This window comes from Camarhynchus parvulus, chromosome 3, assembly GCF_901933205.1.
Source record: "Camarhynchus parvulus chromosome 3, STF_HiC, whole genome shotgun sequence".
In the NCBI taxonomy this organism is placed as follows: domain Eukaryota; kingdom Metazoa; phylum Chordata; class Aves; order Passeriformes; family Thraupidae; genus Camarhynchus; species Camarhynchus parvulus.
The window spans coordinates 5,844,127-5,871,866 of record NC_044573.1 but is presented as its reverse complement, the minus strand read 5'-3'; the positions used below and the strand labels follow the sequence as shown (position 1 = coordinate 5,871,866).

At 44.1% G+C, this 27,740-nt stretch overlaps 1 protein-coding gene across 1 annotated transcript in view; it reads left to right on the top strand.

Moving 5' to 3' along the window:
* Positions 1-26,784, top strand: part of ABHD12 (abhydrolase domain containing 12) — a 38,075-nt gene extending 11,291 nt beyond the window's left edge. Inside the window, exons 2-13 of the mRNA XM_030944831.1 lie at positions 8,229-8,353; positions 10,644-10,749; positions 12,917-13,036; positions 15,906-15,936; positions 18,426-18,471; positions 19,641-19,770; positions 21,551-21,588; positions 21,766-21,845; positions 22,388-22,470; positions 23,175-23,253; positions 23,521-23,648; positions 24,842-26,784. Of these exons, the coding sequence (XP_030800691.1) occupies positions 8,229-8,353; positions 10,644-10,749; positions 12,917-13,036; positions 15,906-15,936; positions 18,426-18,471; positions 19,641-19,770; positions 21,551-21,588; positions 21,766-21,845; positions 22,388-22,470; positions 23,175-23,253; positions 23,521-23,648; positions 24,842-24,881 (1,006 nt within the window). The 3' untranslated portion in view covers positions 24,882-26,784. The remainder of the gene's footprint in view (positions 1-8,228; positions 8,354-10,643; positions 10,750-12,916; positions 13,037-15,905; positions 15,937-18,425; positions 18,472-19,640; positions 19,771-21,550; positions 21,589-21,765; positions 21,846-22,387; positions 22,471-23,174; positions 23,254-23,520; positions 23,649-24,841) is intronic.
* Positions 26,785-27,740: the final 956 nt, after the last annotated feature.

Below are 27,740 nucleotides of genomic sequence, written 5' to 3'. Positions count from 1 at the left end.
GCTCTGAGTCCTGGCATAACCTTTGCTGGCATTTCAGTGCTATCGACCTGCTCAGCAGTGCTTTCCTCTCACCCTGAGTGCTGATGCCACATTCCCCCCACTTGATGCATCAGGATCTTGATTCTTTCAGGTCTACCCTGATCTTTCCTTCTTCTCCAAGCTGAAATGTGGTTGTGAGGGTCTCAATAGCTGGAGCTTAATGGCCCCTCCTGAAAAAATTGAGATGCTGTCCTTTACTTTGCAGTTATATTTCTTGGAGGAACAGAGCTAAATTCTTAACTGGCTAGATGGCTTCCTTCTTGCTGTTTGCTGTTTTAAGTTAATACTTAACCACTTGATATTAATCAGAAGGAGGCACAGAAGCAGTCTGTGAGAGTCTGGGTTGTAAGAGGGGAATGAGGTAGTGAAGTGGGGGAATTTGGGAGCTTAAAGTTTCAAACCTCACCTGCATTCAGGTGGGTGGAACAACACTGAAGATCTTAGCCCAACCAAAAGGAGATGGTTTGTAGGCTTTGTGGGAATAGATCGTTTGCAATAAAGGGAGGGAAAGGAATGTGTCTGAGGCAGCAGTTGTACAATCTCTGTAAGCTGGTCCTGGGGGCTCCTTCTTTGGAACCTTCTTAGGTGTTTCTACCACAGGCACTAAACCACCTCCACAAACTTACCTATTTGAAAGGCTAATTTTATGTGTGTTTGCATTTATCTGTTACAATGCAGGTACAGGGGTGGGTCTTTTCTACAATGAACTTCTTTTTGTGGCCCCACTAACCAGTGCCAGCTTCAGGCTGCATAGGTGTGGGAGTGAATGGAAGGTGGGATAAACTGCATAGTTTACTCATGGAGAGCTTGTCAAATGAACTGAGGTAACTTCTCTGAATGCAGGTGATGTGGGGGGATTTTTAAAGATGATAGAAGTTCCAGAGGGCCTAACTGAAAGCAGCATCAGTAGTCTTTTAATTGTAGTCTTTGATTGATAGTCTTTTCTTTGATTGATTGTAGTTCTTTGATTTATAGGCTTTTCTATAATAGTAGCAAATAAGAATAAATTTCAGTAGCCAGCAGTGTTTTTTATTGTTAGAATTGTTTGTTAGCATTTGACAGGAAATTCAAAGTTTTATGGGTGTATTGACATCTTGTAATTTCTTGGTTTTGAAGTTTTTCCTCTGTTGGGACACCTTTACTTTCCATCACTGATGGTGGTGTGTCTGTTGACAAAATAAGTTGTCACAATATTGTGAGAAACATGGAGGTAGAGCTTGCATGTTTAAAGAGATTATCAAAAAGCTCAGCTTGCTTTTCTTTTGCCTTTTTGGTTATTTTTTAATGAAAATCCTTAGGCTTTAAATTTGTTGCCTTTCCCCCACCTTATTAAGCCAATTATTCCTGTTAATTTGTCTTTTAATTTCAAGAGGAATAGCAGAACATCCCAAATCTTTGCTTCTGGGTACAGTCAGACTATGGAGTGCTGTAGCTTTTCTGGGGCTCTCCTGATGGAGGCTTGAATACCTTGCTTCATCCTAGTTTTTAAAGCAAATATTTAAGAAGGTTTGCTTAGTGTTTTATTCACCTTTCTCTCCTACTTTTCCATTGATCCAAATAGGAGCATTTAGCAGCTTTAGCCAGATTTTGATGTTTGGGTAGCTTCTTCTGTTTCTGCCTAGTGGGCAAATTATTCAGCTTTGTTTGTATTCTGGGAGCCTTCTTATTTTCTGTGAAAAATCACTGTTCAGTGAGAATGCAGCCAGTCTGATTTGTTGCTTGAACCTGGCAAATTTTAGCCCATTCAGCTCAGCTCTGGGTCACCAGAGGGAGTTTGTGAAGCGTGGGCTGTCACAGTTTGCCAAGTGTTTGTGGGAGGAATTAAGTGGACAGCTGTGTAAGGTAGTCTGTCTTTTCTAGGATGAGGAGGAGAAGGGACTGGGTGGCTTCGTGGGATCTTCTGTAGCCTCTTTGCTATTCATGTATCTGTGACATGACTGAAACAGTCCCTGATTTTAAATTAGTAGCACTCATCTTCCTTTATTTTAAGTCAAGTGATGAACATTTTGGATGCTACAGTGATGAGAGCAGTAGGATCAGGTATAAACTTGCCTGTTGCATTTTCTGTACCTTTGAAGGCATAGAATTATAGTGTACCTTGTATTAATTGACTGATACTTCCACACAACAGATCCAACTACTCTTAAGGCTTGGGTTTACAGGCAGATGGATTTGTACTTGAATTATAAAATTTGTCAAAGAACAAATAAGGTACCTGGGCTTTCCTACCTCATCCCAATAGCTGAAAGATCAGTTTGTCTTTTGAAACATCAAAGCAAATCGTGTCTTTCAAAGACATGACATGTGTCAGTAACAATTTATTCCACTGCTGGATGCCTGAAAATTCTCAGAGTCCTTTATCCTTATAAAAATATGTTCTGCATGGCTCTGTGCAATAGAGTACCTTCATTATTTTGAATAAGTGATACTTGTGTTTTAGCCCCAGCTGTCGACTCAGCAGCACACAGCTGCTTGGAATAATCACATTTTAAGACTAGTAGTCGTCTTCCTAAGTAATCCAGTGATTATTTAGGAAAACAAGCACCATCACTTTGAATATCCCTCCTTTCCTACTTCTTTCCCCAGCTGTGTGTGCTGATCCATGAAGCCATATGGGCTGGAATATCCCTTTGGTCAGTTGGGGTCAGTTGCTCCAGCTGTGTCCCCTCCCATCCCACCCCCAGCCTCCTTTCTGGTGGGGTAGTGCTATTCTGCAGTTTAGTTTTTGAAAGGGAGACTAGAATATTTCTTCAGAAAGAGCAAAAGTTCAAGATTTTAAGGAACTTCTTGGAAGAGATGGCAAAGGAATATAGTAGAGCTAATTTTCTTATTATTTTCCAGATATTTCCAGGAGCAAAAGTTTTCAGGAACTGGTTGAAACTAAAATTCTCTGAGAATGCAGTTTACCATGCAGTTTTTGTACATGATATTTTAGTTGTTTTATGTGGCTGGGGGGAAAGAGCAATGCCTTTACATTTGTGTCTTGTTTCCAGGATTGGAGTTTGACCTTTTTACTTTTTTTTTTTAATGTTTGCTTAATCTCTAGAATAGGAAGATGCATTTGGAGGATTTGATTTTTCTCTTTGTGTTGTTTTGCAGTGAACTCATCCTGTTAAAGGGATCTTAGTGCCAGAGGGAGGGATCAGTCACTCAGATCCTTAGACTTCTGGCAAATACTGCTGTTACCAATGGCTTTCATGGATTCAGGGAAGATGTTTTCAGGATTCGATGAATTTTCTATAATTTAAGCTCCCTTTTCTCTATACAGTACCTACAGTGAAGCTGTTGGTTGCAGCTTTCATTGAGAATTCTATAGCAGTGCCCAAAATGAGTCGTGTGATTGCCTGTTTGCCCATGCAGGTTTATTCACTGTGCCCAGAAACCAGGAGAGGGTAAACCCCTGGGCATGAGCATCTTTTCACTTTGCATTGAGCTCTACATAAAGCAGCTTTTGCAGCAAACCCATAGGGGAATAAACTCATAATTATCTTGTAGTGGGAAATTACATTGTTGAGTGTTGCTGTCCAAAAGTTGCTGGTACCAAGTCCAAATGGAGAGGGGAGACACTGCCTGTGAGCTCAAATTCAGGAGCTGAGAGGCTGTTTCTGTGTGCAGCTGGAAGGGTGATAGGTTTTTTCCTTTTTCTTTTTTTAACTTTTTGAGAAGGAACAAGTGAAATAAAATGAAAGCTTAATTGGATTGAGTGGCTCAGGTGGTGGAGGAAAAAGAGATGGGATGATCCATCAGGACCTGCAAGGGGCCCTGTGCAGCACCACTGTCCAGACTTTCTGCAGGAAAGGAAGATGAGTGCTCTTAGTGATCCTGGGCTAGAAATCATCTCTTGTTCAAAGCAAGGAAAGCTGGAAGGCTTGCCAGGGACCTGGTGTGTGGGCTGTCCTACCTTTTGCATGGCTGCTGTATTGTTTCTTTGCCCCTGTATGCCTTGGGACTCCATTGCAGTTTCCAAGTTGTAGAATAGGTTGTTTTGGATACAACTCTGTTAACCCCCAAAAAATCATCCCAGTCCTTTAAACTTTCTTTGGCCTTCATTCTTTTGAATCTTCTGCTCATATCTTTATCTACCTCCCGATTTTATGCTCTTGATCCCTGTCTGGGGGAACAAATGTATTTTTTTAAAATATGTTTTCAGTTAGGAAAGTGGGGGGATATGTTCTTGTTATGCCATGTATTTTGTTTTTTTTCTCTACCACCCATAAAGTCACTTCTGTCACTTGTGTGATCAAAGTCTTTGCTTTCCACATCCTGTGCTCTGAGTTCCTGCTGGGAGAGCTCTGCTGTTTGCAGTTTGGAGAGCTGGGGACATGAGGGACTCCAGAGTGACAGCATTCCCTGTCACTGTTGAACAAACAGAGCCTCGTGCTCTGGTGTCTGCAGCAGTTTTGTTTCACTCTTGCCCCAGGCACATCACAAAGGGCACGGTGGGCTCTGGGTCCATTTGTCTGTAGATCCTTTAGGGGCTGCAAGCACAGCCTGTGTGTGTTTGATAAATGTTTTCCTTGCTCTGCTGCAGCTCTGACAGGATCAGTTTTAGTCTCTTGTTTCACCCTTGGCCTGCCCTTTCACCCTGCTAGCACATCTGATCAGGAGATGCTAATGGAAACACTCCTGGTGTAGAAATGATTCAGATGATCTGCAGGAGAAATTATTTTCATCTGAATCTGGATGCCAGAGCATGGCACAGGATTGTGCTGATTGGACATTGTTCATGAAACCTCCCAAGTTTGCTGGAGAGGAGGGGGCTGCACTCAGGGGAAGCTGTCATGAGAGCACCCCCAGCTTCTCCTTGCCAGCCAGACACTCACACTGCGCCCAAATGCAGAATGTGCTTGTTCTGGGTCAATGTGGGACCTTCATCCAGGTGGAAGCTACGAGGAAAACCTTCTAATTCTGATGTCACACTTCCAGGAAAGACTTCCTTCTGTCAGACTGAAGTATGTCTGGAGAGGGAATGTGCTTTTCCATGTTCACTTCAGGAAAGTGCATGAAGCAAACACTACTTTTTGTTTTGCCTGTGTTTGGACAGAACCCAGATGTTGGGAAAAAGCCTTCGGTAAATGCAGGGGGGGAAATTTGATGCTGGGGATTTTGGTTTATTGTTATGTGTTCTGTGTTGTGACATGTTTTGTTGTTTTGAGGTTTCTTACACATTGTTTTTATTATTCCAAGAAATCAACTTCTGATATTCTTAAATATCTTGTTTGCAGCTTCTTATTTTCTACATCACTTGTATTTTCCAACTAAGACCTGCAGAGTTTTCTGGTGAAAAGGTGGTGACAAGTATGTTGCTTTTGCCTGAGCACACCAAAATTTCCTTTTTCAGGGCATATATTTCCTGAAATAGCTTTTCTACCAAGCAATAGGAGTTTAATTTAGCTAAATTGCTCACTGAAGATTTACCTGATAATTTTATAATGTCTTTTATTTTTATAATGTTATTACATTATAATTTTTATAATGTACTTCAGCATATATTCTTGGATTTATCAGGAGAAAAGCTGTCTGGTGGATAGAAGCTTTGCCCTGGTTACATTGTAAGTAGACATCTCCCTGGAGATGAGGTGTAAATGTCACATTGCTGATTAGCATCTGACATGGGGCATGGGAGCAAAGAAAGGGATGCCTCAGTTCAGTCTCCAAAAAGGAGAAACTGGAATCATTCCTGAGCTCTGACAGTGTTACCTGGACAAATGTTTTCTGTTCCTGGTTCCAGCTTGTGGCTGGGCTCTGGGAAGTGCTTTGCCACCCAGATCTCTGAGGAGCCCCTGTTTTGCTGTGCTCTGGTTGTGCCTGGAGGAGTTAAGACCTGGCTCTGTTGTCTTCCTAAGCGAATGGGGGTTTCATTCTGTAGGAATGAAATCCTGGCATATGCAGAATTCCCCTGGCAGAGCTCTTTTTGGCTGCTGCAGGATCTAAGCCCCAGGCAGGAAAACTTGCTGGAAAGCCCCATCCTGCCTGGCTGCTCACCTGTACTCTGCTTCTTACTGGGAAGGTGGTGAGGACAGAGAGTCTTGGTTTAAGGCATTTGAAGGCATGGACACTCCAAAATGAGTTACCTCCCCTTTTAGCTTTAACCACTACCTTTTTGCCAACAAGGAGAGATGAATGGAAGTAGATCTCAGTGAAAAAGTAACTAGACAAAGTGTTTTAACAAAACCACACACTTTTCTCATTGAAGAGAGCTCAGTTACATTTCAATTAAATGTCAGCTATCCTTTAGTGATCTCCCTTTCTCTTCCACAAATCCATTCCAGCTATGAAAATAGGTGGTAGGTGCTGATGTAGTGGAAAGCTGGGTTTAATCTGAGAGTAGGGAGCAATGATCAGCTCAGTGATTAGCCCAATCAAAATCTTGTGTGAGTTTTTTTCCCAAAGTTATGGGCATAGGTGGGTCGGTCTGAGGCTTTGGTACTCACTTCTGTTCTTCTAAATCCTGTTTTGTATCATTTCTGCTGCTAGTCCTTTGCTGATTTTGCTTTCCTTACTTTAGAAAACTGGGCTTGAGGTGTACAAATGTCACTGGAAGCCTTGATGGAGTTCTTTACCTCTTCATTGTCAAATTTGCTGTGGGAAGTATAAAAATCTGTTGAACCTTTCAACGTGGGCTTGTTGCAGCCACAGCTGGGTGACAGTGACTTAGTAATATATTTTTTCCCCTTTTGAAAAATGACAGTTGTTTTAGCTTGTGAAGAAAAGGGCTTTAATTTTGGTAGCACGTGTTTCTGAAGTCCAGAATGTGGTTCCAGGGTGAGAGGGAGCAGACAGGCACTTGTAGGCGCGTAGTAGTGTGCTGAAGGCAGGGTTTGGGTGAATAAGAGGATATCCTCTTCCCTGTGAGCACCTTAGCAACCGTGCCAAAAACTTAGGGGGAGATTGGAATGTCTCCATTTTTGCTGTGCTGAAAAAGTGTTCCTGAGAGTCTTGGCTTTTGGTTCACAAAAGCTGTTGAGATTTTGAAAATTTTGGTACGTGATTAAACTATTTCAACCCAGTTCTATCTGTACACTCATTGTTCTTGTACAAATGTGTAAAAACCAGGTCTTTAGGCTCTCTATTTGACAATTTCACCTATTTGACAGTGGCTAAACCCTCTTAGCTCGAGTCTAGAGCAAGTTTAGCTTGTCAGCTCCAAGAATTGCCAAATGGGAGATTAATAATTTCATGCCTTTTGGAAAGATTGTTCTCTGATTTCAGTAGCCTGCAGTTCCCAACACAGAACTGTTTACTTACTGGCGTGGAACATGATTCTTGCTCAAGACAGTCTGCTGAAAAGGAACAGAAATTGTGTTGCCTGAAGGCTTCCCATGGATTTTAGTTCTTGATTGCAGGGCTGGTTGAGAAACCTCAGTGCACATGAAATATTGGTCAACTAAATCATTACACATAAGCCTTTATGTAAACATATGTGCATATGTAATCACACATATGAATGTGTATTTGGTAGTTATTCTGATACAATAAAAGGAATTTTGAGATATATCACTTGATTAGCTGTTGTGTGTTACTTGAATTTTTTGTTGTTGTTGTTTAGGATTTTTTCTCTTTTTTTTTTTTTTTTTTTTTGTAGCTTATTCTTCCTAATAAGAATTGGGGCAATTCTTAGAGAATAACGCTGCAGTTTATGAAATTTATTATATTTTATAACTTAAAATTATTTGCTTTTTAGGGCATTGAGAGGTAATCCTTTTAGCTGGACAAAGCAGAATGTCTGCTCCAGTCTGTTCATGAGATAATGTGTAACTTTATCAGTCTCATTACAGGTATTTCCTCAAAATATGTGAAAATCTAACTGAACAAAATCTGACAGTGATGTAAATGGAAGTGTGATTGGGCTACTTTTTGGAGATGAACATGTGATATGCATTCTAGAGATTCTGAAATCTGTTAAGTTAGCAGGAAGAAAAACTCTTGTTACAGAGTCTTTTAAAATATAATCAGTAGGGAGTTTCTATTCCCTTTTTCTAAGCTGCATGTCATCAGCTGGTATTTTGGTTACTTCTGCTTCTCTCAAACAACTGAGGCTACACAAACTGTTTGAAATTAGCTTTTGTTTAAAGTGTAAATGACCAGATTTTCAAAACCACCAAGCAGGCAGATCATTGTGAAAATTGCTCCATAAAAATTCTGCTGTATTCAGCTCTGTCTTTCTATTATTTTTTTCTTTTTTCCAGGCGATACGGATTATGGTTTCGATTGAGGAAGTTGATACTCTGGCTGCTGGGAGTGTACATAGCCATCCCATTTCTAGTGAAACTTTGCCCTGCTATTCAGGCAAAGCTGGTCTTCCTAAACTTTGGTGAGTGACTCAGTGGCTGGGTGAGGGGACAAGGGGAGTTTGTTTGCCTTCACTGTCACCCTGAATCTGAACAGCTTGTGAAGGACATGAACTTTCACAGGTTGTAAACTTCCCCAGACTGTGGTTTGGAAGGCATTCTGTGTGGTTGGTGTAGTGTGTCTTTATATAAATAGAGTGACCAAACTGAAGCCAATTTTCAGCCAAAAGAGTTTTTCCTTCAGGAAAACTGTGCAATATGTCAGCTGTGTTTTTCTGAGGGGTTCCACACAGTTGCATGAGTAGACAGCAAGCAAGTGAAATTAAACCCAGCAATCTAAATTTGCATTTAAACCTTACTTGTATTTTATAATGAAATTTTGAAAAATATCTTCCTCTCTGTCAAAGCTAGAAGGACCAACTATGGGTACATTGTTTTTTACATAACTTGTCTAATTTTGACTGCATGCTTTGCATGTTCTCACACCTTGGACCGTGGTTGCTGTGAGGTGTGCACACGTGCAGGGCAGCTCTTGTGCTTTGATTGTCAGAACTGACAGCCACATAACCTGAATAGTGCAGGCTTCAGTGATTTTGCTTTTACAGAGCTTTGTTAGGTCTCACTGAAGTTCCTGCCTCTGCTCATTGACAAGTGACCAAAGTAATTGTCCTGTAGCATGTTCTTGTTGCTGTGTTTGCCAGGTTTCTTCAGTATGGTCTACAATGTGTTTAGAGTCAGGACAGAGATTTCTAGGGAAATCGTCCAGAAACCTGCCCTGGAGGTGGATAGTCATGAGTAGCATGGAGAGTGGGAGAAAATGGGCCAGATTTTGAAGGACTATTCTGTTCCAGTGGTTTTGGAAGCTCACCCCTGAACAAAGTGGTAAAGTGGCAGAACATTTGGAAGAAAATCACCATGGCAGTTCCAAAGAGGGAGAATCTGCTGCAGTGTGTTGGGCCCTGGCTGCTGATTATTGGACACTGCTCATTACTGGGCAGCACCCTCAGGGGCAGGGGAAGGAAAGCAGAGCACAAGCACTGTGGCCACTCAAACTGCAGCTGAACCAGAGCTGAACCTGTGCCAGGAGCAGTCAGCCCTGTACAGAACAAGAAATCCAATATAAACCAGTTTGTGTAGTGAGTGAGGAAGGGGAAGCAGGGCCCTCACAACCAGAGGAAGAGGCAGGGCCAGAGATAATCCTACCCCTAGGTGAGCTGTGAGGTGAGTCCCTGGTTACCTGGCTGCTCCAAGGAAGCCAAGCAATTAGGTTCCAGAACACTTGCAGTGCATTGATGACGTGATCATTTGGGACAGTACGGCAGAGGAAGTTTTTGAGAGAAGGGAGCAGATAATCCAGATCCTCCTGAAGGCCTGATTTGCCACAAAACAAAGTAAGATCAGGGGACCTGCCTAGGAAATTCAGTTTTTAGGAGGCAAGATGGACACCATCAGATTGGACGTGGTCAACAGAATAGCAGCCATGTCTTCACCAACCAGCAAGAAGGAAACACAGCTTTCCTAGGAGCTTTGGGTTTTTGGGAGATGTAGATCCCAGAGAACAGCCAGAATCTAAGCTCTCTCTGTCTTGTGATATGGAAGAAGAATGGTTCCAAGTGGGGCTCTGAAAAACAACAAGCCTTTGAACAGAGGAAACTGCCCATGCAGTAGCTCAAATCCCATGTGCTTTTGCATAAGAGCAGGCACATGCACAGCTGAAGATTTGCAGTCTGAGGCCCACATTTGTCAGGTTAACATTGGCTGTTGTCTGCATTGGTTTTTATGTCTGTGTGAAGTTTAACAGTTTTTGAGAGGCTAAGTGAAGTGAGATTTGGCTGTCACCATTATCAGTATTTCTTTTTGTGTCAATAGCACAAAAGCTTTGGTGTGTTAATTGCTCTACCACTAAATCTCAAGGAGACAGACTTCCTGGTTCTGCTATAGTGGAGCTCCATTTTATAGGAAAAGACTGAATCCAAATCAGCTAACCCATGCCACTGATGCAGCAGAGATCTATAAAGCAGACTGGACAGAGATGGTTAAATGTTTGTCAAAGGAAGCTTTGTCTTCCCCACCTTCTCTTAATTTTAGCCTGTTCCCTGTTTTTTTTGGTGGCTGCCTGTGTCTTCTTACCCTGTTCTCTTTACTGTTCATGTTTTAAATCACAGCTGTAGCAAATTCATCCTTTTACACAAAAAGGATTTCCCAGCACAGCAGACCAGCTAGCACAACCCTCCAGTGTTTTGCTTAAGCAGTTTTGTGAGAAAATAAGTTAAAATTAAAATGTTGGGGTTTTTTTCTCTCTTTTCATTTCAGTGAGGGTCCCATATTTCATTGACTTGAAAAGACCACAGGATCAAGGTTTAAACCACACCTGTAATTATTATTTGCAGCCAGAGGAGGATGTAACCATTGGAGTCTGGTAAGGAATCCAGTTCTGTGCAGTATGTGCCATGCATCTTTATCCTTCTCTTTGTTCTAGACGTTGCCTATTCAGTCTTTTTGCTGTGCATGCTCTCATTTGTGGATGTTTGTATTTTCCTCTGCCAAGTGACCGAGTTCATGGTGAAAAGTATGCAAATCTCTGGGGCTCATCTGAGCTAGGATCAGTAATGCACAAAACACAGTCAGACAACCTGTGCATTCAGAGAAACATCAAAATTTGGAATTATAAAGGTTACAGGTCTGCATCACTACAAAGATCCTGCCTCCAGATCAGACCAGACCCATGGAGTTAGATGTTTTGTCATTCAACTCTGATTTGTGTTTTGTTTTGCAAAATTCATGTGGGGGAAGTTAGGAAAACAGATCAAAGTGTTCAGAGTAGGAGGAAGAAAATTCTGTTCATAAAGCATATGTAAGATTTGGAGAGTGGGTGAGAACGGAACACACAGTTTACACTCTTCACAAAACAAGTGACAGTGTCAGAGCTCATTTGTCATTTCTTTCTCTCAGTGATGATTTTCTGCTCCCAGGTAAGGGCAATTCATTTTAGCTCCTTGTTAGCCTGTAATGTGTCAGGTATGGAGGGAAGGGGGTGTTCCCTTAATACAGACAGTGATGTTCAGTCTGTGAAGGGCAGGATTTGGAGTTTTCAGTTGTGTGTGTAACTTAGATGGGTCCTTTAATACTGTAGAGATTTTCTCTTTACTTGGTACATAACCTTTAAATGGGATAGAGATATTCTTGTCATTGTCATTAGGACATTTTCTTTCCTTTAAGTAAATTTTAGTGAAAGATATGTTTAGAAACTTGAAAACTTCAGTCTTTCCAAGATAGGCTGATAAATAGTGGTTTGATTCTTCACTTGGACAATTAAAATTCTACCTGTTAAGCTGTTAAATAAGTTTTTATTGAAGTCTTGAGACTTGTATTTTGTTTCCCTTGCAAGTGTACTGTGTATCTTTTGCTAAAACAGAACTTCCAGCTTGGGGTGGCAATTCAGAGGCTGTCATTTATCTGGATATTTATGGAAGATTTTCACAAAAGTTTGGAACCTTGCTTTTAAAAGCCAGTGCAAAGTCTTGTGTTTGGTACATTTGTGAAACAAAGTCCTCAGCCTGCTTTGTTGGTAAGTTTGCAAAAGTCTTGGGGCAGAACAGTTGAATTTTTGAGTCTCACAGTTACTGAGGCTTTTTACCTCTTCAAGACCTTGGTGTCTGCTGGCTGCATGCAAGCAAATTGACTTTTTACACTGTTTTCCTCCTGTGTGCTCTGAGCTTTACATCTGGGGAGGATTGCTGTGGTAGGTGCAAGCTTGTCTGCCTTTCAGGTAAAAAGCCATGGGAGTGCTTAAGTTACTTCTGATGGCTCTAAGCCAGCCCCCTTCTCAACAACTCACATGGTTGTGGGCATGTCCTTGCTTTGTGTTTGTACTTTAATTATCCAGTTTAATTGCCTACCTTCTGTTCAGTCTGTCATTCCTCTTACTGTTCCACCAGTGTTGAATTCTTTCTCACAGGCCACCTAGGTGCATTATCTGCAGCAGAACTGCTGCGAGTTAAAAAGTCCTGCCTCTTGTAGATTGTAACTTCTTCAGCTAAAATGTTACACCTTCAAGAACCTTGTGCCTGAAAACAAAACATTTTATCTTCTCCTCAGAGCTCGGGCTCCTCCTTTTCCTCAGATTGCCTGTAAAGGCAGATATGCCTCTTAATCACTGAACATTCTTTCCAAGCCCAACTGCCTTTGATTACTCTGTACATCTGCTGACCTAGCAGTGAATCTGGTTTATGGTATATAAGTTATGTTAATTGAAGTAATTAAATGCCATAAAAGCTGAGGAACTGTGATTATTTTGCCAGAGCAGCAGGAAGTTCAGTAATTGTGCCTTTGAAGTTTGATGCCTTGCACAGACAGCTCTACATTTTGAAGGCAGTGGTGATGGAGGTGAAAATGTAGAAATAAGTGTAGCCACTGCCTTTACAATTTGACCATTTGTCAGCTAATCAGGACAGTTTTATGAAAAATGTGTGTGAGGTGTGTACTCCTGAGTGAAGGAGTTGAACAGAAAATCTCAGAGTTCAAGTAGCAGACACTTGGGTGTTGAGGAGCAAGCAGGACAGTGCAGATTTTCCTTCTGTTCACAGGCACACAGTCCCTGCAGCCTTATGGAAGAATGCCCGAGGGAAGGACCAGCCGTGGTTTGAAGAGGCTTTGGGCTCCAGCCACCCTGTAATCCTTTACCTGCACGGCAATGCAGGGACAAGGTGAGGCACAAAACACTCATGGCTTCGTTTCAGGATGTGTTTTCCTGGCTTGTCACAGCTTCAGCACCTTCAGAAAGACAAGAAAAACTCCTTAGGGGCTGTAGTGACGGGATAAGGGATAATGGTTTTAAACTAAAAGAGGATTGATTTAGATCAGATGCAGGGAACAAGTTGTTCACAATGAAGGTGGTGGTCAAACACTGGAACAGGTTGTCCAGAGAGGTGGCAGAGGCACCACCCCTGGAAACATTCAAGGTCAGGCTGGATGGAGATCTGAGCAAACTGATCTAGTTGAAGATGTCTGCTCGTTGCAGGGGATTTGGACTAGATGGCCTTTGAAGGTCTCTTCCAGCCCAAACTATTCTATGATTAAAACCAAAATAAAATCTAAAATTAGTTAGGTGCTTCTCCTTTTAAAAGAAGGCACATACATTTTATGGAATGATCCCTCTACATTACTGAATGTGGGAATGGATTTATTGCAGTTACCAGAGACATCTGATGTTACAGTTTACCTTGTGTCCTCTGCTAGAAGCCAGGAGGCTGTGACCCTTCCTGAATCAGGTGTTGGAAAGTACTTCCTTTCTGTATAATACAGAAATGTTCTGAATTGAGACAGGGCATGGTATTAGTGCTTCTCTATATGTGACTCACAGGTGTTAAATAAACCTTCCAGTTCCTTTTGTGAGTTTATTTTAGTAATTAACACATTCTGAGGAAGGAAAATCAGAAGGAAAGAGGAAGGTTATGTGCTGATCTTGTTTCATTATTGCATCTGTCCAGGACATTTGTCTGGACCAGGAGCACTTCTAAAACTTGTAATTGTATAGTTGACTGTTTATTGGCTAAAGTAGTAGATCAGTTCTCTGTACTTTGTTGCTGGATGCTAAAAACCATTAATGCAGTGTGAAGATATTTCTCAGGATCATGTTCTTCCTGCCACCTCTCCACATGTTACAGTGCTTTTGTTTGTTTCTTAGAACATGGTCTTTTCTCCTAAAAATATGCATTTTACAAAAGAATATCAATCCCCTGCTGGATTTTGAGTGCCAGTTCTTGGGATGTTTTTTCTTGGTTAGATCTTCTTTTGAAGCTGATGTCTGCCCTTAGATACTTTGCAGGAGCAGCAACGTTGCAGGAAAACAAGTTCCATTCATTGCAAGAAACAGTTTTAGCTGTGCTGGTAGTGAAGGTTTGCTAACCTCTGCATCACAAGAACATTTTTCACACCTATTCTTGTCTCAGCACTGCGCTTTTCTTGGCACAAGGGCACAGTGTGGAAGGTGTGTGCTGCAACCCAGGAAATGCATGAACAGATGGGTTTTTTGCAAACTGCCCTTGCCTTCTTGTGCTGATACATTGCATGGTTTAATCAAATTGTTGCATTGTTTTTCAAACATTTCTTCACTTTTTTTATTTTTTGCCTTGATTGGGTGTAACAAATGATACTAAAGGAAGCTTAAGGGAAACTTAAGAGAAGCTTAAGGAAAACTTCCTGCAGCTTGATGGTGGCTGTTTAGGGCCAGTATCTCTGCTTTTTGTTTATTGATTAGATTTTCTTCTCAACTCCCCCAAGTGCTGCTGGGATAAAGGACTGAGTTAGGGATCAGTTACATGTGTCCCATTTCAGTCTGCTCTGGAGGAGCTGGAGGTGTCTTGGCTTTGCCATTTCAGATTTAATATGTGTTGCTGTATGTTTGTTTCTGTGCTGCACATTCAGTTGCTTGTCCCAGGGCTGCTTTACTTCTTCAGGCTGCATTAACCATGAGTAAAAGGCATTGCCTTGGCTTCCTGGTTTGACTTGAGTGATGTGGGGCTGAGGCAAAAATGTTGTGTGCTCAATCCCCTTAGAAAATTCCTCTGTTACACTTCAAGGAAAGCATGAAAAAGCACAAACATGTGCACGTGAAAGGTGACTTTTCAAGAAAGTGGATCATCATCTTAAGGCTTGTATGATTCAAAATTACTTACAAGCAACCCCTTGCATTTTGCCCTGAGTGTTTTTGACTGGATTAGGTGTTTTCTGGCATGGTTGGGGCTGACAGCTTTTGGTAGGTAGGCAAGTGCATATGTTCTAAATTTTGGTTTAGAGTCTACACTGACCAAGTCAACCATAGTATGAAATTTCTAGAGTTTTCATAAGTGCAAGAGTACATTTACTATAATACCAATACTAGACTGAAGTTTGAGTATGGCTTAGCCATGTCATGTTGTGCATGTATTTTAAGGTATGTAATGGCACACTCATATTCCTTTCTGTTGTCTAAGTTTCAGTTTATATTTATAAATAAAAGCAGATTCTTCCCCTGGACTTTACAGTTTGCAGTTCTGCTTTTTTCTGCTCATGTTTTTGCACATGTACTTTCTTTTCCTCTGCTTGGAGCCAGGTGAGGAAATGTAAAGGCTTAATGTCATTATTTCTGCTGAGAGCATCAAAGTTTTGAGAATCAGGGCTACTGGCTGGGGCAGCACTTGTGGCAAAAGATCAGGGTAGGCAGAGCAAAAAGGGACAGGCTGTTCTGAATGTATTACAGGCTTTGGAAAAGGCAGACAGCAGGGTGGGTTGAAAAGTTCATTTTTACCTGCTGTGTGGTAAGATTTACATGGAGAAGTTGACTTCAAAATTGTGTCCTGCATAGCTCAACAAAGCCTGGCTGTCTCCTCGAAGCCTGTGACAAAGCATTTATGGTGTTTCTTAGGTTTGGCATGTTTTTGTTAGGTTGCCTAAGGCAATTGGGAAATATGTTTCTGGAAACTTAAATACTCAAATGTGGTTGGTTTGGGGGTTTTTTAATGTGTTTGTTTCTTTTTGCTCGGTTGTTTAATTTTTTTTTCCTCTCCTTTTTTCTTCATCAATCGCTCTTGCCAGAGGAGGGGATCACCGGGTGGAGCTTTACAAGGTAAGAGGCTGCCTTGTAAAAGGAGATTGTCCAAACAGCTGCATTAAAAACAGCTTTCCAAAGAGCTTGGTGAGTGGGTGACAGCTGCATTACCACCTCAGGTGTGCACAGAGCTGAGAAGACTGCTCAAACAGCCCACAGGCACAGCCCTTGGGGCTCTCAGTGTCCTTCCAAGAGGAAGCCTGTAAGGGAAAAGGCTCTGTAAGTTGTGAGCAAGCACACTTCTCCCATCTTCAAAGATGTTTGAAAGGTCTTTTATTTGCTGTTGTTAACTGCCAGCTCCAGCTGAGCTAACCAACACAGTTTCTGGGAAAAATCAAAAGTTTTATTTAATTACAGCCCCAATTTGATTGATTAGTGGACTAATTTAAGGTACCATTTAAGAGCATTCAGCCTGGATTTCCCCTTTCCTCAAGGCACAGTGCATTTGTATGAGTGGTGCCATCTCAAGTGCAGAAGGTTTTGGTAGAAAACCCAATGAATTCCCCAGGTGTAGCACTATGGTGTGAGTTATATGAGAACACAGCTGCTTCGAGTGCTTTGTCTAATGATTTTTGGGGTAATTTACTTCATTAAACTCTCTTTTGGCTGAAATTCCCACACAGAGTTTCTTGGTCTCATATCACACGTTTCTAAGAGAGACATAATTGTTTTTGTTTGTTCATTTCAGAGAGGTCTGAGTCTGTTCTTCTCTTTATTTGTGTCAGTGTTGGCACTCATAAGGCTTTATTGCAATTCAATGCAAGATCCCCTGCTGCAAAATCTTTTAAATTCAGATTGCTTAGAAAATAGTGTTTAGCAACTCCAAGAAGGCAGGTGATACTTCATTTCCTTTAAGGAAAAAAAAAAAAGATTAGCTAATTTGCAGAAAATTGTTTGAGGAGACTGTCATGTATGATCTATTTTGTAATTTTTCTTGGAACCAGCCTGTGCTGTGATGCATTTTGTGCTGGCCAAGACAGACAGAGGCGTTGGTTTTGGTTTTGATGGACAAGAGTAGGAGTACTTTAGAATATACAGACTTGGTGTGTTTCTGTGTGCATATACAGAGAACACAGTTTACCAAACCCCAAGGTTTCTCTTCCTGGGTCTGATATTCTTTGCTTCTGAGAACATCCAGACAAGCTGCTTAGTTTGCCTTTTTCAGTCAGTGAACACATGCATGGGCTTAGCAGAACCACTCCAGAAACTCCAGGTTTGTGTTTATTCCAGCAGAATGAACCAGCTTTGGGATGCTGTGTTTTTTGCTGGTGCTTTTAATAAGCCTTCAATGCAGCCAACACATAAAACATGTATAGAAGACAGGTGAACTCTCAACAGATTAAATAATTTTTAATGGCCTGGAAAAGGTGAGATTGTATATGATATCTTAGCAGTAAAATCACATTGTAAAACTAAAAACCAAACTTTTCAGGAAGAAACTTCATCTTTTGCGTGTCTAGTCAGGGAATTCAATGTGTGAGTGAAGTTATAAAAATGTCACATAGAGATTCCATTGGAAACAGCTGTCCTGGACCATCTAATTTGTCTGGTGGGACAATTGAAGTGCTCTCTCCCTTTCCAGTGACTTGTCTGTGTGAGCTCCACTTGATACTGTGTGCCTCAAAGTGGTTGTGAAATGTTTAATTGTTTATAAATCTACCCAATACATGTAATCTCTTAAAACTGTGCTATAAGTAATGCTCAGTTGACAGGTGTAATTTCATTTGTAGACTACAATTAATTTCATTTGTAGATTACAATAGTCCCAGTACCACTAGAAAGCGTGTTGGTTTTATATTTCCTCTTTAGAGTGTAGCATAATACTAATGTTGCTTTTAAAAAAATCATGTCTCATACATAGACCACAAGAGAAACATTTTAATAATTTTGTAACTTTTTGTTGATTTTTTTTTGTTTACCACAGAGCTTTTAGGTTCATATCAAGCAATGGTTGCTTGGAATGCTTGTATTGTTTTTACCAAGGCACTTTTTCCAAGCAAGTTGGTCTAACATTGAGTGGTTTTACTTACTTTTAACAGATTTTTTTAGGATTACCACTGGCTATAACATGAATATTTATAATAGAGCAACTGCACATTTTTAAGCTATACATTTAAACCTTCTACCATGGGCTCCTGTATGTTATTCTTACATTTATGCCAATTTGAGTAATGTAATTGAAACAGTTGTACTCTTTCACTGGAAAACATGAAAGTCTTTGTAGGGGAAACAGTAGGATATTTGAAGATCTTAAGATCAAAGCTGTTAAAGGAATAATCAACATCTTAGGTAGCCTGATATGAGGTCCAGGAAACAAACAGAGTAAAACCAGTGGGCTGAGATAAGTGTTTGGAAAGCTCTGTGCCTGCCACATTGAAAAGCTGTAAATTGGCCATTTAGCATGTCAATAATTTTATAAAATGAATGCCTACACCTTGGCCTGATGCAGGAGCATGGCTGGTGTGCAAGACTCTGTAATGGGTTCTGAGTGTTTCTCTGCCTTGCAGGTCCTCAGCTCCCTGGGGTACCACGTGGTGACGTTTGACTATCGAGGTATGTGGGCTTCTTCTGCCAACCCTTGCTGCCAGCTCATTAGCTGTGCTTATTGCTTCTCTTTTTTCCCCTCATGGCTATCTAGAGAATTTCCAGAAATTTCTTTTTCCTGATGTCCAGCTGGGTGGGCTGTGGCTCCTGTCTGTCCTCATGCACAGGGTTTGGGAGCTGAGGAGCAGAGAGTGAGCCAGGCTGTCACAGCATCCACTTCAGGCACTCCCCAGGGGCACACATGGGAGCTGGGGGCTTGCCTAGGTGTAATCCTTCTGGATAAGATCTAGTAGACTTTCCTAAGGTCACACAGGGAACTGAACTTGCACTTTCTTCCTTCTAAAAGCTCATAGGTGAGATAAAGCAGAGTAAATGATTTGCTAACAATATTTGACAGAAGCCATGACTGCTTTGCACCTCTGCACCAGCAGTCAGGCATCTGCTGCTCCTTTTTTACCTTCTTAGTATTTAAGCCATGGCTGCATGCCACTGCAGATACCAGAAAGAAATGAATCCATTGCATTTTAATCAAGAAGACACCTGGGAGAAGTTTATTTGTAGGAGCTTGCCCTGTTTTTCAGTCCTGCTGGCAGCTGATTCTCTGGCTGCTTGTTGGGAATCAGAAGGGATGTGGGGTGCTGGCTGCTGAGAGCATACAATGTGTGGATGTGCTGCAATAGTGATGGAGCCAGAACAGTCAGGAGGATGGAAAGTTGCTGGAGGGCAGTGATTGAACAGCACTGACAAACTGACAAACTGATGTTGCAACAGCTCTGTGAGGCACGGTTGGGTTTTGGCCCTAAGCATCCAATCCTGTGCTGTCGGAGACTGCACTTACAAATTGGTTACGTGCATGGAGAAGCAGGGAAGGTTTGGGAGCTGAGCTGTTGCAGGTGGGTACATGCAAGAAAGCTGTTGTAGCAGTGTTTGAGATCCAGTCTTTGGTTTTGTTGTTGACTAAATCCACAAAACCTCCTTGGCAGACAGCAGTCACCTGGATTAAATGACTGTGAGTCAACCAGAGCTCTCAGCCCCAAATTGTAGAGGTGCACAGTGAGGTGAACAGCAAGTACCCGTGTCCCAGGCCCCTTTGCAGTTGCAGATGGGCTGCATGGGAGGAGCTGGCTGGTTCTGCTGAGCAGTTTGAGCGATTCTCAGCAGGACTCTTTGTGTTCCAGGCTGGGGTGACTCAATAGGCAGCCCTTCAGAGAGGGGAATGACCTACGACGCCCTTCATGTCTTCGACTGGATAAAAGCCCGGAGCGGAGACAACCCCGTCTATATTTGGGGACACTCCCTGGGCACAGGGTAAGCATCTAATCTTAGTGGCACTTCTAAAGAAGCAGCTTCTAAAGAACATTAAGCACTGACCTTGGATGAAGGTGCTGTTTTGCAATAATCCCTGGGCTGGCTTGGCTTGGTATCTGTGGCATAATTTCTGGAGGGTGGCTTCCCCCTTTGCACTGTACAGAGTGAGAAGGGCTACAATGAATGATTGCAGCAATGGATCTGGAACCTTCATTGTCCACAGGGTTGACACTAGAAAGACACTTAGAATGATAGATTGCAGATTGTCTTTCAGAGCAGAGCATCAGACTTGTCTGGTATTCTGAAAGTGTCTCAGACCAGCCACGCCTGTGTGTGCCTTGTGCTTTCAAAAGGTTTTGCTCCTGTCCTGATGAACATGCTGTGTGTAATCAGTGCTTGGGCAGATGCTTGGATGACTATGCTGCTGGCCACCTCTGACATTTGCATGACCATGCCTGGCACAGGGAAGTTCAAGGTGTCAAGTACCTTTGCCTTCATGTTTTTAACTTTCATTTCCTGCTTCCTCCCTTTCCATGGTTGTCTGGAGGCAAGTCATGTTCAGCACCACACGCTCTTACCCTTGTGATTGTGGAGGAGCAGAGGGCAAACACAAGAGTTACCTTTGAGTTGAGTTATGTACAGATAAACTGTGAGACCACAAAGGCTGTGAAACACATGCTGGGACAGGGAGGTATTTCAGGGAAGTGGCTCTTCATTGCTGTGACACTAAACACCTTGCTTAGTTTGAGAGAAGACAAAGACTTTTTCTTGGCTCGTCCTCTATTTTTTGTGCTGCTCAGAATCCCTTTCTGGGTCAGAGCATGCTTGTGATGTTTCCCAGCATTGCAGTCAGAGTGTCCTGAGAATGGTTCCCAGCTGAGTTCTGTAGTGACCACAGCCAGTCTGGAGTTCAAGGTTTATGAAATGCTCTGTGCTTGGAGAACTTGGCAACTTTGGAAATACCCCTGTCCCATTAGGGTCTCCCATAGGGGAGACCTTGCTGCTTTCTGTCCCAGTCAGGGAAGCTCCTTGCAGTGTAGCCCTGGGATGCTGTGCTCCAGCTGCCTGGAACACAGCACCCCTCTGCCTACTCCCCTGCACTCCCCTCTTGCTTGCTCAGCCCTTGTGGTCTGGAGGCAGGAGGCTATGTCACCCTGCTATGGGTGTGCTGAGAGCCACCTGAAAGGAGTCTATCCAAGGGGCTGCCTGGTGTGTTTCTTCCTTGGACTTGTTCACTTAAACACAGGTCCCTGGTGTCACTTGGGGCAGTTGGGTATGTGGGGACACAGGTCACTGTGGGCCAGCTGCCAGACCTCGAGCGGTGTGCGGGATCAACCTTGTGGCTGTGGGGTTGTAGGGAATTTACAGGGATCCCCCAGTGAGGGGAGAGAATGATGCATCTGACTCCATCTTATCAGAAGGCTAATTAATCACTTTATTATACTACATTATTCTATCTTATATTGCATTCCATCTAAACTGAATCTGCCAAGCATTCAACTGCACACAACTGCACAGAATCTCGTGACTGTCAGCTGACAGTCCCAACACACACAAGGAAACAAAACCCCATCACTTTGGGTAAACAGTCTCCATATTGCATTCTCCTTTGGCACAAACACAGGCACAGCAAATGAGATAAGAATATTCTTGGGAAGAATTGTGCCTTGCTTTTCTCTGTGAAGAGAAATGTGGGGCTACAGAGTTGTACCTGTGCCACCTCTGGAGCTGCTGCTCTGTAGAGGGCCTGTGCCAACTCCATGCTCCTTCTTCTTTCCAGAGTTGCAACAAACCTGGTGCGGCGCCTCTGCGAGAGAGGTGAGTGTGACACGTGGATGCACTTCCCAGCAGCCTGCTGCTGTCCCAGATTCCCACAGACATTTGGGGAGGGCTGTCCTTGGTGCACCGTGGTGGCAGCTGCTCTCATGAGGCAGAGCCTGACCTTGCTGGCTGTCTGCAGCCCTGCATTTCAGCACATTGCCTTTGGCTTTTCAGAAACGCCCCCGGATGCCCTGATCCTGGAATCTCCATTCACCAACATACGGGAGGAGGCGCGGAGTCATCCCTTTTCTGTGGCAAGTACACTGTGACACTCGCACTGCTGGCATGGAGTTATGTGCAGGGAAATGAACCTTCAGAAGTGCTGGAGCTGAGCTAACTGCATGACTTGTGGTATCTGTAAACATTGGGGGTGAAGAGATGCACTGGAGACAGCTGCTGGGAGCACACAATGAGCAGGGCCAGAGCCGTGTGTCCAGCATGGGAATGAGCTGGCTCTGAACTGAGCACACAGCCAGTCCAGGCCTTGCATACAGCCAAGCTGGTGAGGAGGTGTCCTGGAATAAAGCTCTTCCAGGAAGAACTGCCAACAGTCCTGTATGATACCTGGGGACTTTGACCATGCCAGTGCCCACAGGGCCTGCTCCTGAGCAGGCCGGTAAGATAGGCCTGAAACAGGGGAGGAAAAATAATGCTGGTGGAAACAGGGGCAGTCTTACTGCAAAGAGCATGGTCAGCAGCCAGGGGATGTTATGGGATGGCAGTGGCCTGCCCTGTTAGTGCTCTTTGTATCAATGGACTGCTGATGCCTGCCACTAATGCACATCTTTCCTCTCAGATATACAGATACTTCCCTGGATTTGACTGGTTCTTCCTTGACCCCATCACAACAAGTGGAATTAAATTTGCAAACGATGAGAAGTGAGTTCCCTCTTTGCTGGGGTTTCAGCTGTGGCTGCAGTAAGCCATGGCAAGCATCAATGAGGATAGACATGAGACTGCACTCTGGCTTTTTTTGTTGCTGCATTGCTCTTACTGAAGTGATTTCAATTACTCTCACAGCCCTGAGAGCAGCACAGTGGAGCTCTGTTTTTTTAAATTGTTCATAGTAAGGACAGATGCAACAGAGAGAACAGAGACTACTCAGGGATATCCTGATTGGGTTCATGCCATTTATGCTTTTCAAGTGTACCTTCCATGTTAAACAGTAGCATTGGAACATGGAAGGAAGGTTTGGGAAGGTTTCTTTGCTGTGTATTTGCCTAAGCCGCCTTGCCTGTAATCACATTGTCTCCTTTCACTGAGTCTTTCCTTGAAGGGCCAGAGCATTTGTGAGTTTCCAGTATTGAAACCAAAACCAGACCTGGGGGGAGAGGGGGTGATGATTTACAGTGGAGTGAGCCACATTTCTCTGGTCTAAGCAGCAAGAAAATGTTATAAGCATGTCTTTCACTAGTAGATTTTCTACAGACCAAATGAATGGTGCCCAGATAAGGTTTTAAGTTGTAGTTAATAACCCAAAGGACATGCTTGTCATTACAGTTTTCTTTAAAATGTACATATGTTGGTGTTGGAGAATGATGGGATTGCTCTGAGCCTTTGTGACATTGTTTTCTGTTTTGCAGTGTGAAATACATTTCCTGCTCCCTGCTCATCCTTCATGCTGAGGATGATCCAGTGGTACCATTTCATCTGGGAAAAAAGGTACACACGTGGCTCTGCAAACTGATCTGGTGGGAGGAGCTGGTGTGGATAGAACATCTCAGCCAGGCAAGAAGTCAGTAATGGAAAGGGGTAGCCCAGAGGGATTGCAGATCCTGCAGTGTGGTAAATCAGTGGTGCAATGAGGCTGAAGCTACCAAAGCTGCTCAAGGCAGGCCCCCTCAGCTGTACCTGAGAGGGCAGTGGGTTTGGCAGGGGGAGCTGGGTTGGGGTGACACAAATCCCTCACCTGCCTCCCCTTGGGTCCAGCTTTACAACATCGCAGCGACGTCGCGGAGCTTCCGGGACTACAAGGTGCAGTTTGTGCCCTTCCACACAGACCTGGGCTACCGGCACAAGTACATCTACAGGAGTCCAGAGCTACCTCGGATACTGCGGTAATGGCACTCCCTGGGCTGGGCACCCTTTGCTCTCCACAGCAGGGGAGATACCCGGCTGATGTGACTCTGGGGTTTTCAGGATCTCCCCAAAAATGGCTGCTGTGGGTGTCCCAGAGAGCGAAGTTTAGTTAAGCACAACCTGTCTGTGTTGTCTTATATATCAAGCATTCTATTATCATTATAGTGCAAGGATTCCATATCACCAGAGTTTCATATCTCCCCAATGCTTCTTGTAGGCAGCTCCTCTAAGCACTGACTGTTCCTGGTCCTTGCAGAGCCCACCAATCCACTCTTTTATACCACTGTTCTTATTGGCTACAAGTGTGGCCTGTTAACATTAGGCCTGCTCCTAATCTTTAGTAATTGGTCCAGCTGCAACTCTTTAGGGGATAAAGATTACATTCTATACCACCTTCATTTACTCGTACTGTATCCCCTACATGTCTGGGCCCCTTAGGCAGGCTCTAGAGCCACAGGCAATCTTAGCAAGCTCAGCTCTTAAGTGGCTCTCAGCTTATTAGTGATTTTCAGCTCTTTGCTTGCTAAGTGCCTCAGCAGCAGATGCAGGGAGAGAGAGGAGAAGCACTGTATGAGGTTCTGTAGAGATGTCTTTGTTGGCAGCTTCTGCAAATGGTCTCAGTGACAGCTCTTCTCCTGAACTCGGCGGAAGTAGGGGTTTATATAGGGTACAGGAGTTTTGGGAGACACCCTAATAGTAAGGGTGGAGGTGAAAGTGACCTGTTGTCTTACAGGGAGATAACAAGGGTCTGAGGGCAGGAGAGGGGCTTCTTAGCTCCAGTCATCATGACTAGGCATTTCTTATCTCAGGCACCTGCCCGCCAGGGAGGCCTTGCAGACCCTGTGCCTGCTACACCAGGGCTGGCTTAGCACAGGAGTCCGAGCTCTCCACCTCCTTGCAAAGCAGGTTTTGGGAAGGGGAGCCACAGAAATCTGGGAGCATTATCTCTGCTGTGAGCCGGCTGCTGTGGAGGAGCTGTTTGCAGAGTGCTTGCTTCAGTTTTGCTCTTTCAGTGGGAGCCTCTGATGGGTGTGAGAGCAAAGCTCAGTGCTGTTCCCTGTAGCTGCAAATGCTCGAGTGTTTGCCAGGGGAATGGGAAGACCTGCAGGCTGTAGCATGCACCAGAGTATAGGAGAGTCACGTGTCACTGCTTTGTCATTTCCTTTTCTAGGGAATTCCTGGGAAAATCTGAACATGAGCATCATCACTGAAGACTGTCTGCTTGTCAGCACAGAGATTTTCATTTCCTTCCTCTCTCTTTTTCCTCCCCGCTCCCTGTGGGTCAGTCTGCCGTTCTTCCATCCCTGGCACTAGAGGAGGTCAGGGATTCCCATTCCAGTCCTGATGTGTACCCTTGGCAACTCCAGCTTCTGGCATCAGCATCTGTGACGGCAGAAGGAAGAAGTTCTTGGCTTCTTTTTGGACTTGGACAGAGAGGTGGTAACAGCCCAGGAGCCAGTACCAAACCAAGTGAAAAATGTAAGCGCAGCGAAGCCTTGCCCATCCCTCGTGGTACTGCTGAGGACAGATGTTCCTAGGACACTGTGTCATGACCAAGGATGTTTCTTTCACTTTTAAACACTGCTGCTGTTTTTGGATCATGTAGAGATACATTTGTAGGCAAATGGCTTTTGCCACGTCTCCTTACCGCAGGTGTCTTGCTTGAGTTTGAGGTGTTCTCTTTCTAGAAAATACATGTTTTGCCTTTCCTCTTTGATCAGTGGCTGTAATTGCAAATACATGGAGGATCCAGGTAGTGAGAGGTATTTTTATTTAGCTCTTCAGTCACAACATGCTGCAAGTGTTGGAGTAATTGCACACATTTGGAAATAAAATGGAAGATTTTTTTTTTGTTCTTCCTTTTGAAACATCTATGTAATGGGCAAGGCCAGTGCCCCTTTATCTTTCCTGTACCTTTTTCCTTCTGAACATTATTTTTTGCTCTCATCCCTGCTATTTTCTGTGGACCTCCTCCCCTTCTTCACAAGTATTCCTATTAGGATTGGAATGACACATGTATATAAACTGCAGATGTGGGCGTTTAAGCCGGAGGCTGTGAGATTACTTTTTTGCTTGATCTCCTCTTCCATGGACAGTGTGTGCCCAGGCTGCTGGAATGGATGTCTTCCATTACCCCTGTACAAACCCAGACAGCCATGTGCTGCTTTTACGTGAGAAGAGCAAGGGTTTTTTTTCCCTCAACTACTTTTTAACTCCTTGGGTCAGGTGTTCCTGTTTCTGGTGGCAGTGCTGTTCCACTGTAGTTAAAAGCAGGCAGGGATACAGTTTTTGATGCAGAAATGTCTGGGGTGCCATTCCCCATCTCTTCCCCCCTGCCTTCTGTGCACTTCCAGTAGCACATCTTAGCCCCTCCGACAGCCATTGTTCAGGAGGCAGAAGTGGAAATGAGCCTTTCCCACAGGAAGAGGTTCTGGGGATGCCCTTGCCCTGCATGGGGCTAGAAGTGGGGCTGGTTTATGCCACTGAAGAGCTCTGCACTGAAAGAGGAGTCAGTGACACACTGCCTTGCTGGGGTCCTGCCCCTTGTCAGTCCACACAGACAGTACCAGGTGCTGTAGGTTTAGTCACTAGTGCTCAAAGGGAATTGTGCTGCCCCAAGGATCCGGTCAGGGGTGTACAGCATAGTAATAAACTGCTCTGCATGCATCAGAGTTATAGCTGCAGGCTCATACTAGCTGCAAAAGAGACAGTAGCTTGTTCTTGTACCAAGATTCTTCTGCCATTAGCGCAGTTGTCCCTGAGGTTTCTGACCCCTGATACTCATGAAGTAGCTGTGCCACTACAATACGAGTGCGGCAACCTTCATTTATCGCGCTGACAGACGAGAGATACTTACCTGGCTCTGGAGAGTAACACACATTCCAGTCAGTGCTGCTGCTGGCAGCTGGCTTGGGGCAAAGTGCAGCCTGAGCTGAGGCCTGGCTGGCTGCCTTCCTCCTGCTGGGACAGAGCTGGGAGTCCAGCACGAGAACTGCTGCTCTTGGTGGTCCCACCACCACCATTCCTGTTAGCAGCGCAGTGATCCGCTTGGAAATTTAAACTGAAATGTTTATCTAAAAGTGGTGTAGTTTTAATAAAGGCATTGACTGCTGATCACTTTAGCTTTACCGCTCTTACCTGGCAGTTTTTGGGACATTTTCCCCACACTGAGCAGGTCAGCTGGGTGTGGGGCTGGGCTGCAGTAGGGCTGTGTGTGGGAGGTGAGCTTGCAGCTGGGAGTGGGCAAATTTTTGTGGCTGCTGTCAGCTCTAGGGGAGCGACTCACCTGGAGCCCAGAGGGTCTGTGCCTTTGTTTTGGCTGCAGCTGTGGCTATGCTTCTCCCCTGGGAAGGGAGGAGATGGGAATTGCTTGTGTGACTTCTAGTTCAGGAGCCCTGTGTGCCATTTGCAGGGCAAACCCAACACTGACCCCCACCCCAGTGCATGGAGTCAGCTGTCATGGGCATGCTGTCCTCCCATGGTGGGACCAGCACCCTGCCAGCTGCAAGGGACTACAAACCACAAAGCCACAGCTGGGCAAGGACAGCAGTGATTCAGGCATTGTGGCTTGAACTTGTTGCAGCCTGAACCCAGAGGCGTGGAGTAGTCACAAGTCAGTCCAAAGTCAAACCAGCAGGTGTTTGGGTTGTTTTAATGAGTTGGTGTCAAACAGGGCAGTACTGGTGCACTACACAGCACTATGGGTGTTAAACTGTGACCCCAGCACTGGGAGGGACATGTGGAGCAGCATGACCCTGCTAAGGAAGAGTGCCAGGGATGTGATCCATGTTCACCCCCTGAGCAGCACACACACACAGCTGTATCTGCAGAGCCAAGAGCCAGCAGGCACAGCTGCCCAGCTGGCAGTGGCAGGTACAGCCCTCCCTGTGCAGAGATGGAGGCTAAAAATCCCTGGAGTGGCTTGGTTACTGGGCCTTTAGTTAGGGAAGAGGTGTGGGAGGAGGCTACAGAAAGCTCTGTGGCAAGGAAGTGGCTGATCCCAGGCTCTCCTGATTGTGGCACAGCATTTGTGCCTGCCCTGGGGCCAGCTGCTTTCACAGCCAGCCCCC